General features: G+C 40.5%; 1 protein-coding gene across 2 annotated transcripts in view; it reads right to left on the bottom strand.

The window, feature by feature from the left end:
• cobll1b (cordon-bleu WH2 repeat protein-like 1b) overlaps positions 1 to 15,099 on the bottom strand; it is a 192,715-nt gene that overhangs the window by 58,949 nt on the left and 118,667 nt on the right. For both annotated transcript variants that reach the window (XM_041201523.1, XM_041201524.1), the window contains exons 3-4: positions 5,376 to 5,564; positions 1,958 to 2,162 (exon numbers count right to left, since the gene is read on the bottom strand). In XM_041201523.1, coding sequence (XP_041057457.1) covers positions 1,958 to 2,162; positions 5,376 to 5,564 — 394 coding nt within the window. The remainder of the gene's footprint in view (positions 1 to 1,957; positions 2,163 to 5,375; positions 5,565 to 15,099) is intronic.

Below are 15,099 nucleotides of genomic sequence, written 5' to 3'. Positions count from 1 at the left end.
AAGCAGCTTGGCTAGAGGCACAGCTAATCCGAGAGCACAAGCCGTTAGCACAACAGCTGGGATGCAAATGGTGGGGCCCATTGCCTTTGTTATATCCAGTGCATTCAGCCTTTTCTTAATATCACATGGAATGAATCTCATTGACTCAAGACTGACTTCAATGATAGCAGGGACCACAGCAGGGAGCCGAGATGGATCATCCATTTGAAGATGGTTGCAAATGCTTCAACCTTTCTCTTTTGCACTTGCATGTTGGGATCGACAATTATTGAGGATGGAAATATTCATGGAGTGTCTTCCTCTTCCAGTTAGTTATTCAATTGCCCACCATCATTCACAACTGGACTGGGCAAGATTTCAGAGCTTTGACCTGATCCGTTGGTTGCAATCACTTAGCTTTAGCTGGCTCAGAGCTGAAACTAGTGAGAAGTTGGAATGGATAGCCCACATCAGCTGGACTCAGAGACCAGAGGTACAACCAAAGATGTGTGATGGGACACTGCAGAAGTCTGATGCGCTGACCTCGGTCGGAATTGCGGGAAGTTTGAACACCTGACAGCAATTCCCCTGCTCTCTGGGACCCCTCCATGAACATCTCCAAATCTGAGCTAGAGTCAGACTTCGGACAGTTCCATGGGACTTACCTAAATAGTTACCCAGGAAATGTTAGACTAGGATTTTCTGTCCAACTCCTGGGTAACTACAGAACAGACCCCAAATCACTCACTGATCCACTCGCCCAATGCCTTACCCACATGCCACCCTACCCACTTACATCACCCACCTACCCATCCTGCCAGCTTACCCATTCACTCATTCATCCACTTGTCCATTCTCATTTTTAAAAAAATAGACCATTTGGACAAAAGGAGAAATCTTGAATCTAAAATAAGAATTATTTTCAAATTGGATCAGTATAGAAGGAAAATCAATGGCAAAGAAAGAAGGAAATTTTATCCGCGATGAAGAAAATGCAAAGAAGGAAGGTTTACATACCTAAATCATTTGAAGTAGAATTAATTACATCTTTTATACTTCATTATAAAAAAGGATTTTCGCTATTCCACCAAATGCCATTCACATAAACTTTACACTTTTCTGGTGTACACATACACCTTTTAAATATAAAATCAAATACTCGGGGGGTAGAGTTTTCACTTTAGGCACCAGTGATCCATATGTAAATTGCACCCAAACTTGCACTCGCTATGAGAACTGTCTCTTTTCCTTTGCGTTTCTGCTCAAACACATTTGCATGTCACCAAATGTACAATCTGCCAGGGACCAAATTTTCTTTTTATAAAGTTGCGTATCCCTTGATTCAGTTAAGAGTGGTCATGTGATGTAGTTTAGTTAACATGGTTGAAAATGGGTTTATCACAAAAATAATCATTGAAATCACAGTGACAATCCACCACCCGGGTAACCAGATTTTGAATTACTGAAAACGAATTTTTAAAAATATACAAACTATTTGCCACTTATATTGGGGCACAGTGAGTTTAAAAAGAATAGATTAAGTAGCTTCTAAAACACACCTGTTAGTGTCTTTGCACCCAAAAAAAAAAGCTTAATCTTTAAATCCTATTCAAAGGCCCTCAAGCAAGCCCAATTAACAGAAACTTCTAATGGCAATTAATTCACCCTGGGTGTGTGGCTACTTTTATGTAAAAGAGCCTGCTTCTAGTGCGATTCTTTTTAAACTGGAGAAGATTGGTGAAACTTGATAAATTGCACTTACAATGCCATGATATTTTGTACGAATTACTTCAATTTCAGAAAATTTCAATTCAATTAAAAAAAAATTAAACACAACTGAGCAGAAACTCTCGCTTTACATATTGCTGCTTATTTTCTGCAGGATTTATACTTTCAGTTAAACATATTTATTACAAATTCCAGAATTTTCCCTATTAAAATTATTTGCACGCTTTATTGCCATTCCAACTTTACAAACCTCAGGCATCATTGAAATTGGCTTCTTTTTTTCTTCCACATTTTTCTGCCTTAGAATAACTTTCTCCACTTCCAATGTCCCAATCAAAGTGTTGGGTTTGAATTGGATTTGATTGTTCTCTCTTCCCACCAATTCTATAGTATGACTTGATGGATTCAAATGATATTTGCCACAGAGGAAAATCAGCAAATCCATCATGGGTGTGCTAGAAAGAAAACAAATGTTTGTGTCAGGTTAAACAGCTCATTGTTACAAACAAACTGCAAAACAAGAGATTTAACCAGCCCACACTACCACTGTTGTGACTCGATCTGATAATTGGATGTGGTCAGATTTCAACAGATTTTGACTGTTTTAAAAAAAAGTACACTAAGCATGAGAGCCAGGATAGATGATAATAAATAAAGCTCTGTTTACAATTGTTTAAAACATTAGGGGCATTCAAGACGGAGATGTTTTTGTCACTGATCAATGCATTATGGATCTAGTTTTACCAAAGGTTAACAGAACTTTGGAATAAAGTGTAGACTGGAGTGGTGAGTGATGCTTTGTACCTTCAAAGGAGAGCTAACACAATTCCTGCCTGGGGCAGAGATCATGTTATACAAGATGTACATGCTAAGTATTAAAAGTCATGGGCAATGAGATCTCCTGGGCTAGTTTTGATTGCAGAGGGTGGAGTGGCACAGTGGGGGGTGTCCCCTTGATATAATTTTTTCTAATTGGCTGTAGTTTATTTTATCTTCCCTCATCAGTTTGCATGGCTTCTGGTGGGTTGGGAGTGTTTAATTGTGGAGAATAAAGCATCACAACTACATGGGTCAAGCTGACTGCACCAGTTGGTCTAATAGCCTACAAGAATAGAAAGCTATAATTAACACTGATGTAAACAAGAATGGCTACACAATGGTAACTTGCTTTAAAGAAAACATATATTGACAAACATTTTAAAACCAATTAATGCTTTGTAAGAGTTTGGAGTTGGTCTCAGATCAGGAATGGTCAGCAGGAATCCAAATGCTTAATCATTACAGTAGACATATCAAGGGCTGAGGTACTTCGTAACTAAGCTTAAAGGGAAATGATTCCATTTTGAATTTTAATCCTTTAGTGAACTTTGATCTTTATTTATAAATCATGGACAGTTTTGCCACTGAAAGAGTTCATTTCAGAACAACCTATCCAGACAATCTCAGATCAGTCTGGTCATTGACACAGAACAATCAAAAACAAGGACAAATATACCATGTCTAGAACAGAAAAGGTCAGTTGAGAAAAAAATTGATCAAATAAAGCAAGTGACTGTCATATATCATATTAAAAGTTGCTAACTGCTTTTCATGAAGACTTAAGTATTTATTGCCTCCATTTGTGCTGCTTGTGGGTGGGCCAAACATCTGCTTATTTTGGAATATGACAGATTGTCCCATATTGCATTGGCAGTCATCTCTTTTACACATACATGCTTTTTCAATGTAAGCACAGACAATGCTTTATGAAGCAAATTCAACCAGCTGTTCTCAGCTCTCAGGAAAGTACACAAATGGGGTTTGAAGGTTAGCAACTATGAGCTTATTATACTTCTGGGAATTTTATTGGGTTTAACTTCTGGCATTGGTGAGTTGTGAAGTATATTAACCTTACACTAACTCTGTCCTGCTAAATTCTGTGCTAATAATAGATGTGAACAAAAAGATTGCTTTCTTTTTCTTCCCACAAATTTCTGTTTGTACATAAAGCTACTTTTGAATTTTGCAAGTGAGATGAAATTAAAACATTTCTTTTTATAAAAGTGAATACTGAGCTACTAACTGCTCTATGCAGAGGAAAGGATTAATTGGATAACTTTTCCAAAGAATTGGCACAGGTATAATGAGCTGAATGGCCTTCTTCTGTGCTGCATTATTCTATGATTCTATGAAGTGTATAATGGGAGGGCATGCTAATTTTAATCATCACTGAATTACAGGACTTACGCCATTACTAACCTAATGTAATATTGCAAGCATCTGAAGATAGAAGATTTAAAGTACACTTAAATAGTTTTTTTTTAAATGTTTCTGATATGAATAAAGTACTCGTTCCCCCTGCTAAACACTGTAAAGGGGGTGCAAATAAACTCTAGGTAGCATGCCGAGTGAAGTTATTCTGTGATACCAGTCTGTGAAGACATTCAAAATTATAATAGCTGAACAATGTGAGTTTTTTTTCCAATGAGATATGGTGAGGCCATCAGCCATCAATGTTAAGTAGCACTTGAGCAAATATTGTTTTGAGTCTGGGGGATTTTCCTTGCAGTATAGAGGGTAAAGATGGATTGGTATTCGAGGACTGTTACTGCAAAGGTGATGTGAATGGATTGGTTTTGATCTTTCGTTGCAACTGGTGGTCTATGAGCTGATGCCTAATAGTCTCATCTGGTTTTGGTAGCCTCTTTGTCCTGGGACTCTTCTGATGACGATAATGTATCCTCCTCAGCTCAATGTTATCAGATTTTTTTCCACGGTAGCTACTTTCCAATTACATTTGGATTTAACAGTGAATTTATTTCACAGAATCACAGGAGGAGGTTATTTAGTCTATTTGAAAGAGCTATCCAATTATTGCTACCACAATCTATATTCCATCTCAATGGAAAGATTTACTGGAGCAATTTTTTAAACCTGGAACTATTTGCTAAATGATCAGCCAACTGTTCTCAGTTAAAAGTATATTTCACAAATCCCTGCAAGATAAACTTTTAGAAGTATTTCATGCACATTAGCAAAACTTAGCAACCAACTTCTACAATTCCATAATTTGGCCTTAAAATCAAAGAAAATGAAGGATGCAGCAGCTCACTGGCCTCTTAAATTTTCTCAGACCACACGTCACTCAATCCATGTCCAATAACTTCTGTCCCACCATCCTTCGAGAATTGATCTCAGCCCCAGCAGTCACCAATACTGAAGTGTCCTAAACCACATCAGATGGTCAATACATGAATCCACAAATGCAATGAAACTTGGGACATGCCATGAGCTAAGATAGCACGTGAAATCTGTACTTTAAAACACCTCGAAACTTCTGTATATTGCAAACTGAAGTGAGTTGGTAGAAAATTATATTAAGTCTAATGCATCAAAAGGAGCTATTTGTAAACAATCTTTTTCAAACTTGCACCCAACCAATCTGTGCTAAGAATTAATGTGGAGACATTGCATGTGCAATCACATACATAACATATTAACATTAATTGATGTGATAAATTTAGTGGTCACATCTTTAATAGCCACAGTGATTATATGATTTATAGTCACAATGTTGATTGGAAGAGAGACAAGAAGCTTTAGAAAAAGTGTCTCAGTAGAAATACAAACCACCAAGTTTTAAAAATATTCACTATAGGTGAATGTGGGAAAGGTACAAAAACACCAACGTTTCATTTATATTGGTTGATTGCTCCATTCCTCCTGGCAGAACCACTGTCAAATCGATGTATGTATTCAAGACACTGTCTTTCTGTTCCATGGTTTTATTTTCACCCTCTAGGCTCTTGGCTGTTGAAGAACTCTCAACATGCTTGGAGAATGTTGGTGGTGCCGGGGCTTTTGGCTTGGATTTTTTGCTATTGGTAAAAAGGACAAGAAATCTATTACTGAAAGCATATTGAACAGAATAATTTTTTTTTTTAAATCTTGAAAATATAAGTTACAGAACAGTTTTGCCAGTTAACTAGAGGATAAAAAATATTATCCAAAGTAGCATGAAGCCGAACAATATCAGGAGGTCACAATATCCGTGGAGTACAAATGCTACAATTGGTCTTAGCATCCATGACTAGAATAGGATGGGAAGGTTTAAAAAAGTCAGCGTTTGCAATTGTGATTTCTCCTCAGAGATTCTTGCTGGAAGTGCATGTGGATATTGGCCAAGGCCATTCGGATTTGGCTAAGATGCTCTTGCTGGTCAAGTAACTTGTTAAATACAGACCCTCTAAGCTGACATAAGAAGAATGGTCATTTATAGAAGGTACTGAAGGCTCACATTGTCCATTGCACACTGCATCCTCGCAGGCATCAACACTTCAAAAGGGGAAATGGTCAAAAGAGAAGAGCGAGGAGGAAAGAAAAAGCTAAAAAACTGATCACTGCTTGCTTTATATTTTTTTGAAAAAAACATTTCTCATCTGAAAAATATCAAATATGCCAATGAATGAATCAATTATAATGAATGGAGAAAACATGCAATGTAAATTCGGATGCCCAGCTTCTTCGAGCTAACTGTGGCATTCTTATTGCCTTCCTCAGTTTGAACATTGCTGGTCCAATTGCGTTTTCTTAAATGTAAAAATGAAAACACATCCTGTTGGTAAATGTAGTACCTATAGCCAGTTTCAGATTTGCATTCTTTCCTTATTAAGTTATTATCATATTAAACAAGTGGATACCAGTGGTATGGTAAGTCTTGCATTGACATGGTGGCATTTTATATTATATTTGATTATGATCATTTCATAGAAGTGTGGAGGAAATGGCCCTTAATGTTACCACGTTATACAAGAAAATTTCCTCTTCTATGCTCAAAAACATAAGTATCACAAAGCCAGAAATACATTTAAATGATGCATGAATATTAATTTTTCTGACACTTTCTGGTATAGTCTGCATCAAAAAGAATTTCATAACAAATGCAAAATGCCTTTGTACTATGTTTCCAGGACAAGATGGTTCCTCAGCTGAAAACAGCAGTAGCTATCCTACGGACTCCATTGAAGCTCAGACCCCTTACTTGTGATCCTCTACAAAATGCTAGTTGTTTAAGATAATTATATATCAACAAGCGAAAGAAGAGGGGCCCCAGGGGGAGAATTTTCCCCATGTCGGGCGGGCCGATCAGGAGTGGGCATGGAGCCAATCGCCGCCCACGATCAGCTCAGCACCGCCATTTTACCTAGGCGCCCCAATTAAGCCCAGTGTGACGCACAGTAGTGTTCAGTGCTACCTGTGCAGGCGGGTGGGGGGGGGGGGAATCAGAGCCTGAGTTCCATTGCACATGTGCGTGAAACAGTGCAGAAACCTCCCTGAGGCACCGGGTTGCCTCAGGGAGAGAAAGAACATGTTGAGAACATCTAATAAACAAAGTTAAAAATTATTTACACACATCCCCATATGTGACACTGTCACATGAACTGGGACATGTCCAGCATGCCGACCCATGGGACATGTTTATGAATTGCGTAAAATATATTTATTTATTTAATAAAACCTTCAGGAAACCTCATCCCACCTGTGGATGAGGTTTCCTGTAAAACGCGAAGGCCACTTGGGCGCTTCACCTGCCCACCAACCTTAAAATTGGATGGATAGCCCTGTCAATTATCTAAATTAGTCTCCTAATGGCCTTAACAGGCCTTTGACAGTTTGGTGGGCGCACAGCCACCTCTGGTGTGCGCCTGCCGAATGAAAGATCGGAACGATGTGTGCCCAACATCAATGCGTGTCATTTTTATGCATCGGCGTGCCAGGCCAGCCCCCGCTTGATGTGAAAATTCTGGCCCAAAGGAAAGGAGAGGAGAAAGAAAATGGACTGAGCACACTGGTAAACCATTAAAAAATAGTCCAAAAATTGAATTTATCCACCATATTTACAAAAACATTGACAATATTTTTCCAACATATTTGCCTTACAGAATTAGCTCACGTGGAGAAATTAACTCAAACCTACTGCATGATGATTGTAGTTATGTTTTTTTTACCTTGCATATATCTCCCATAATACAGTAGGTGGGTGGGCCACCATTTTTAAATAAATAACCAATGGCCAATTGAGCTTGTTACTAAGCCAAGTGACTGAAATAATAAATTGCCCACACCATAAAATGGTAGGCATGGACAGGCAGGCGGTAGTAGGTAGGCCATTTTCTTTAAGAAAACTGCTTAAAATCTGGGAAGAAAAAGGGAGGGGGGGCAGATCTTTCGGGGGCGGGGGGGGGGGGTTTTGCCCTGTGTGCATTGGGGCACCCCCCATGATGATTAGCTCTTTGTTCCTACCCAGCTGCCCTCCAAACCCCTGACCCCCCCCCCCCACAACGACTCCCTGCTCCCTCCCCATCCAATATCCTAGCCATCCCTCTCTCCAGGATCCATGCCCTCTTTACCCAGGGGCCTCCTTGCAGTCCACTACTGAGGACTGGCTCTGCTAGAGCTGCCAGCCAATCAGATTGGCCAGCAGCTTGAGAGCCTGTCTTCCCCTCCACTGAGGAGTGGAAGTCCCACTCTCCACTCGTTTCGCCCCACTCTCTGTTCGTTTAGCCCACTGGCAGCGCATTATGGCTGTGGGCCGGGCTTCATTCGGATGCACTGGCTGCCAGCTGACTCTTGCAACAGGCGTGCAAGCAATACGCCTCCCTGAAATCCAGCCCTCTGTTTTTCCCTCCACAGATGGTGCCTGATCTGCTGAACATTTCCAGAGTTTTCTGCTTTTTCGCCCAGATTTCCAGTAACTGCAATATTTTGCTTTGATTGTAGTTTATGCACATATTTATCTCTAAAAAGAGGCCAGCCAAATGGCTGCATCAACTGCCCTTCCCTCTATCCCTTTCCTTCTCTCATACATCTGAAAGCTCAATGTTTACATGTAACCCTCAGCATTAATTGAAACAGGATCAGCTTTCACATATCACCTAAATTTAATTGACTCTGAAGTGCTGTTGTACTTTTGGACTGCTTGATCAGGCGATGTTTCCTTCGGCTCAATGCTAACAAAACCAAAGCCATTCTTTGTGGTTCATTCCAGCGTCCATTTGCTTCTAGCAGTGAACAACCAGGCCAAGTGCACTCCAGTTGTGCTTCAATGGCACAGAAACAGAATTGCACCTGCAAACGGTGAGATTTGGGACTTAATGGGACAAAGACATCAAAGGCAGATGCAAACTGCTGTTGTGTAGCTACAGTGTAGTGGATGCCTCAAGGGAAGCAAAATGTTGGAAATGAAAAAAGTGCGAGTTTGAGAGGGCATTAGAAAAGTACAGCCCATTTTTCAGCCTTGTAAAACAACCTATAAGTTTAAATCTTGCAGGAGACATCACAAATAGCTTTGTTAAACATGCTATATTTCACTCCTGAATCCCATAAAATATTAGGCAAAAAAACTAATGACTTTTTGAAAATTGATTTAAATTGCATATGAACAAAAATGGACAAGAAAAGGCCAGCTGGTCCATCAAGCCTGGCCCACACAGTGGTGATGCCTTTATCATCATGATTCATAACATCACCCCACACCACAACAATAAATATCCAATTATTGAAGACTCATAATCTCATTTATATATTAAAACCTCAAATTGTTGTTGACCATCTTAAGGCAAGAGAAATCAAACATTTTAGAATAGTTATGGCGTAGTTTTCCATTCAGCCCTCGAGTCTGTGCTGGTTCTCTGCAAGAGCAACTTAACCAGTCCCTGCCCATTTCCCCAACCCTGAAAATGTTTTCCTTTCAGGTGCTTATCTAATTCCCTTTGGAAAGCCATGATTAAACCTGCAACAACCGCACTCTCAGGCAAAGCATTCCAGATTGTAACCACTTGCTGTTTAAAGATGATTTTCCTCACAATGCCTTTGACACAATGCCTTTGATTCTTTTGCCAATCACTTTAAATCTGGTTCTTGACCCTCCTGCCAATGAAAACAGTTTCTCTCCATCTATTCTGACTAGATCTCTTATGATTCTGAACACCTCTGTCAAACTTCCTTTCAACCTTCCCGGCTCCAAGAACAACAATTCAGATTCTCCAATTTGTCCACATTAACTGAGGTCCCTCATCCCTGCAACCATTCTCACAAATCTTTTCCCTCTTTAAAGTTTCCCGTTCCTCCTAAAGTGTGATGCCCAGAATTGGACACAATACACAAGCTGAGGCCAAACCAGTTCTTTTTTAAAAATACAGATTTATCATTACTTCCTTGCTTTTATATTCTATGTCACTATTTATGAAGCCCACGATCCCATTTGCCTTTTTAATCCACATTCACAACCTGCTGCATTACCTTCAAATGATTTATGCACATATACTCTCAGGTCTCTCTGTTCCCATGCCATCCATCCCGCCTTCAGAATTGTACCCTTCAGTTTATATTGCCTCTCCTCGTTCTTCTTGCCAAAGTGTATTACTTCACACTTCTCTGCTTGAAATCTTCTCTGCCACGGGTCTGCCCATTCCACTAGCCTATCTATGCCTCTTGAAGTATATCACTATCCACCTTTCTGCAAATTTTGAAATTGTGCCCTATCCACCCAATTGATGCATACCAAGAAAAGCATGTGACTCGAGTTGAGCCCATTAAAAAGCAGCTCGTACAGTAGCTATCATTTTCAATTTCAAATTTGCAAAAGATTATGCTTGTAAAAGTGAAGCTAGAAGTTGAGTTATACTTTACAATTTTAAAAAGAGGATATCTTTCTTCACACCAGCATTTTCAGACTAACATAAGGATGCTAAAATAAGCTGATAATGTATTTAGTTTAATGTAACAAAATAGAAAAAAATCCTCTACCATTCAAATACAAAATTGCCACTTCTGAAATTTCCATTATACTTTTTTGTTACAATTGTATATAAAGTACTTGAAAGAACTTAAAAAGGAAGGGAAGAGAAACTTTATTCTGTTGACCTTACATCTAAGGGCTGTTAATGAAGGAACATACCAGGTAAGGAGTCTTTTGACTGAAAAATGTTTCTACATTTCCACCCATCTCGGGGGCAGGAATTTCCTCCCATCATTTGCCTGCCCTGTTGCATGCAATTTACAACAGATAGGGTGGATTTGATCCAAATTCCCATTTTCCAGTTCTGCCTTCCAGGTACAAGGTCTGACATGAAGTGGTATTCAGAGTACTTTTATGACAGGAACTAAAGAGTAAGGATGATAATGACTTTTGATTGTTTTCTTTTTTACTCTCCTGTTACTTCCCGCCCTCCTCGTTATGACTCTTTGTATCAGGGGGCTGGAGTTGGAGTCGGTGAGTGGGGGCAGGCGGTGACGTCGGGTGGAACTCCCGACGTCATTGCGCCCCATTTAAATTTTCAGGAAGGCGGGGGCGCAGCAAAATCAGCTGCGCGCCCGCCAACCTGTCATTGGCCAATTGAGACCATTGACAGAGCAATTAGAGAAATTAGTGGACCTGCCTGTCCAACCTTAAGGTTGGCAGGTTGGCCAGGAGCCCCGGCGGGAAGTAGAAAAAAACATGAAACTTCATCCGCCGGCGGGATGAGGTTTCATGTAAGGTTTTAAAAATTTTAATAAAGTTTTTTTGGTAATTATGAACATGTCCCAAATCATGTGAAATTGTCACATGAGGGGACATGTTAGGGAAATTTTATTTTTCTATTTTGAGCTTTTTCACATTTACAGCCAATCTCCCTGAGGCTGCACTTAGCCTCAGGGAGATGAGTGCGCTCTTTTATGCACATGCACGAAAGAGCGCACACTCAATTTTAGGGAACCCCCGCCCGCACAGGGAGTGCACAGCGCTTCTGTGTGGGCATCATGCTGGGCAGGCCTTAATTAACCTGCCCATGTAAAATGGGGGCACCGACTGGAAGCGCACCCGGCAATCAACTCTCTCTCTCTGCCCACCCCCCCCCACCCCCATGGGAGGGAAATTCAGTCCAGGGATTTTAATTTTGGAGGCTTTTCAATTTTTTGCAGTTGTTGAAGGGACTGTTGAAAGTGAAATACCACAGCTGCACAAGATAGCTCTCCCACGCAGTGGCAGACTCCCAAAAGAAGGTGCACAAGTGATGGGAACCTGACCTGAATACTTCATCAGCCATGACCCAGGAAATGCGGCAGGGTAACTGCGGGTCAGCCAGCAGGTCCCCATATCGTTCCAGTTAAAATACTGATGAAAATTCAGCCATACATCTCAAAACAGAGTCAAAAACCCTTTCCACAATGTTCCGTCCAAATTTACAAGATGCTTTTAAAAAAGTTTTCTGAATTGAGGCTTCGTCATATTTCTCCTTTTACAACTGCACCAGCCCCAACCGTTGGCCACATCTGTTCAGCTCCTATTACCAAATGAGTTTAGATTTGAAAACTTTTAACAACTTTGAAGACCAAGAGGAACAAATCGTGCCATAGGGTAGGTTAATGGCCTTTGAGAATATGGAACAGGAATTTATGATGACGCTCAACAATGATCGGATGTTAAGGCTCCAGGAATGAACAATTACAGATCATTGACATAGCCAGGCATAGACCATAAGACATAGGAGCAGAAATTAGGCCATTCGGCCCATCAAGTCTGCTCCATCATTCAATCATGGCTGGTAAGTTTCTCAACCCCATTCTCCTGCCTTCTCCCTGTAACCTTTGATCCCCTTACCAATCAAGAGCCTATCTAATGCGGTCTTAAATACACTTAATGACCTGGCCTCCACAGCCTTCTGTGGCAATGAATTAAAATAAAAATAAAAATAGAGATGCTGAGAGAGAACCAATAGAATGAGGGACTGAACACCAGTTTAAGAAATATCGTACCTAGTGCAGAACTGAAATGGGGAAATTGGATGAACTAAAATTAGGAATAGCAATAGTGGTAAGAAAATTGCAAAGATACCCATGGTATTTCAATTAAAAAAATAGAGATCAAGCACTGCCCGACACAATGTCATAGGTTCATGGGGCTGAACTTTACACTGCTCGGCAGTGGGTGAGAGTCTGACTGGAAGTGTGTGGATTTCCGACTCCCACCCCCACTTTGAAAGATAACTGATAATGCCTCATGCAGCCAATTAATAGCTGGCTGGCAGGAAGCCGGCCAAAAGCAGATGGGAACAGTGCGCAGCCCGCCCAATTGGGAATGGAAAGATGGGGGGCGGAAGGGGCAGGCTGTGAACTGGAAGTCAGTCACAGCCACCCATTTAAAAGGGACCCCTGAAATGGGAGGCTGAAATCACAAGACTCTTAAGCCCACTGAACCGCTGCAAGTGCGTGCAGGTAAGAGATTGGTTTTAAATGTGGATGACTATTGTGCTAGCAGTGAATCATTCAGTACTCATGTCAGGGAGGAAAGAACATTTGCATACAGCTGACCCACTCCCCTAGGCAAGTGTCTCAGAAAAGACTCAAATTCAACACTTTAACACTCTTTGTCTCTCCACAGATGGAGGAATGGACCCACCAGCTGCTACTGAGGGGCCCAGACTCGGGATGGCCCCACGGTTTGATGATGACTCCCTGAAAGTCCTCCTCCAGGCCTTTTGTGATAGATGAGAGGTCTTCATGCTGGCAGACAGGAAGACAAAAGCAGCCTGGATGAAGGGTGCAGCAGAGATCAGCAGCTATGGATTTGTCTCAAGAAGCTGGCTGCGGTGCAGTAAAATGCCCAATGGCCTCTAGAAATCTGCGGGTTAATTCCAACATATGTATGAAGGTATGAATTAGGAGGAGTAGGCTACTCAAACCTGCTCCGCCATTCAATAAGATCATGGCTGATCTGAATGTAAACTCAATCCCACATTCTTGCCTACCCCTGATAAGCTTTCACCCTCTTGTGAATCAAATCTGCCTTAAAAATATTCAAAGACTCTACTTCCACCGCCTTTTGAGGAAGAGAATTCCACAGATTCACAACCCTCTGAGAAAAAAGTTCTCCTCATCTCCATCTTAAATGAGCTACACCTTATTTTTAAACAGTGACCACTAGTTCTAAATTCTCCCACCAGAAGAAACATTGTCTCCATATCCACCCTGTCAAGACCTCTCAGGATCTTAAAAATTTTTAATTAAGTCACCTCTTACTCTTCTAAATTCCAGTGGATATAAACCTAACCTGACCAGCCTTTCCTCATAAGATAACCCACCCATTCCTGGTATTACTCTAGTAAACCTTCTCTAAACGGCTTCTAATGCATTTACATCTTTCTTTAAGAAAGGAGACCAGTACTGTACACCATAGTCCAGATGTGGTCTCACCAATGCTCTGCACAACTGAAACATAATCTCTGAACTTTTGTAATCAATTCCCCTCACAATAAATGATAACATTCTATTAGCATTCCTAATTACCTGCTGTACCTGCGAACTAACCTTCTGTGATTTATGCACTAGGACACTGAATCTCAGAGCTCTGCAATCTCTCACCATTTAGATAATAAGCTTCTTTCTTATTCTTCCTGCCAAAATGAACAATTTCACATTTCATACTGCATTTGCCAGATCTTTGCCCATTCACTTAACCTATGTCACTTTGTAGCCTGCTTACATCCACTTCACAATTTATTTTCCTACCAATCTTTGTGTCGTCAGCAAATTTAGCAACTATTCCATCAGTCCCTTCATTCAAGTCATTTATTTAAAATTGTAAAAAATTGAGGCCCCAGCATTGATCCCTGTGGCACACTACTCATCATGTTCTGCCAACCAGAAAAATACCCATTTACCCCAACTCTCTGCTTCCTGTTAGCTAGCCAATCGTCTATCCAAGCCAATATGTTACCCCCTACACCACGAGCTTTTATTTTCTGCAATAACCTTTGATGTGGCACTTTATCAAATGCCTTCTGGAAATTTAAGTACTGTACATCCACCAGTTCTCCTTTATTCAGAGCACTTGACTCCTTCAAAGAACTCCAATAAATTAGTTAAATAAGATTTCCCTTTTACAAAACCATGTTGACTCTGCCTGATTGTCTTGAATTTTAATAATAGCTTGTAACATCTTCCCCATGACAGATGTTAAGCTGAGTGACCTATAGTTTCCTGCTTTTTGTCTCCCTCCCTTTTTGAATAATGTGGTCAAATTTGCTATTTTCAAATCTAAATAAACTTTCCCCAAATCTAGGGAATTTTGGAAAATTAAAACCAGTGCATCAACTACCTCACTAGCCACTTCTTTCAAGACCTTACGGTGAAATCCATTCGGACCCAGGGATTTGTCAGCCCCCAGCCCCAACAATTTGCTCAATACCACTTCCCTGGTGATTGTAATTTTCCCAAGTTTCTCCCTCACTTCCATTTCCTTATTTACAACTATTTCCAGGAAGCTACTTGTGTCCTATATGGTGACAACCAAAGCAAAATGCCTGTTTAATTCATCCGCCATCTCCTTACTTTCCATTATCAATTCCCCAGATACACTCTCTACAGGACCAA

This window comes from Carcharodon carcharias, chromosome 12, assembly GCF_017639515.1.
Source record: "Carcharodon carcharias isolate sCarCar2 chromosome 12, sCarCar2.pri, whole genome shotgun sequence".
NCBI lineage: Eukaryota > Metazoa > Chordata > Chondrichthyes > Lamniformes > Lamnidae > Carcharodon > Carcharodon carcharias.
Note: the sequence above shows the minus strand (reverse complement) of the source record. Positions and strands in the feature narration are given on the sequence as shown.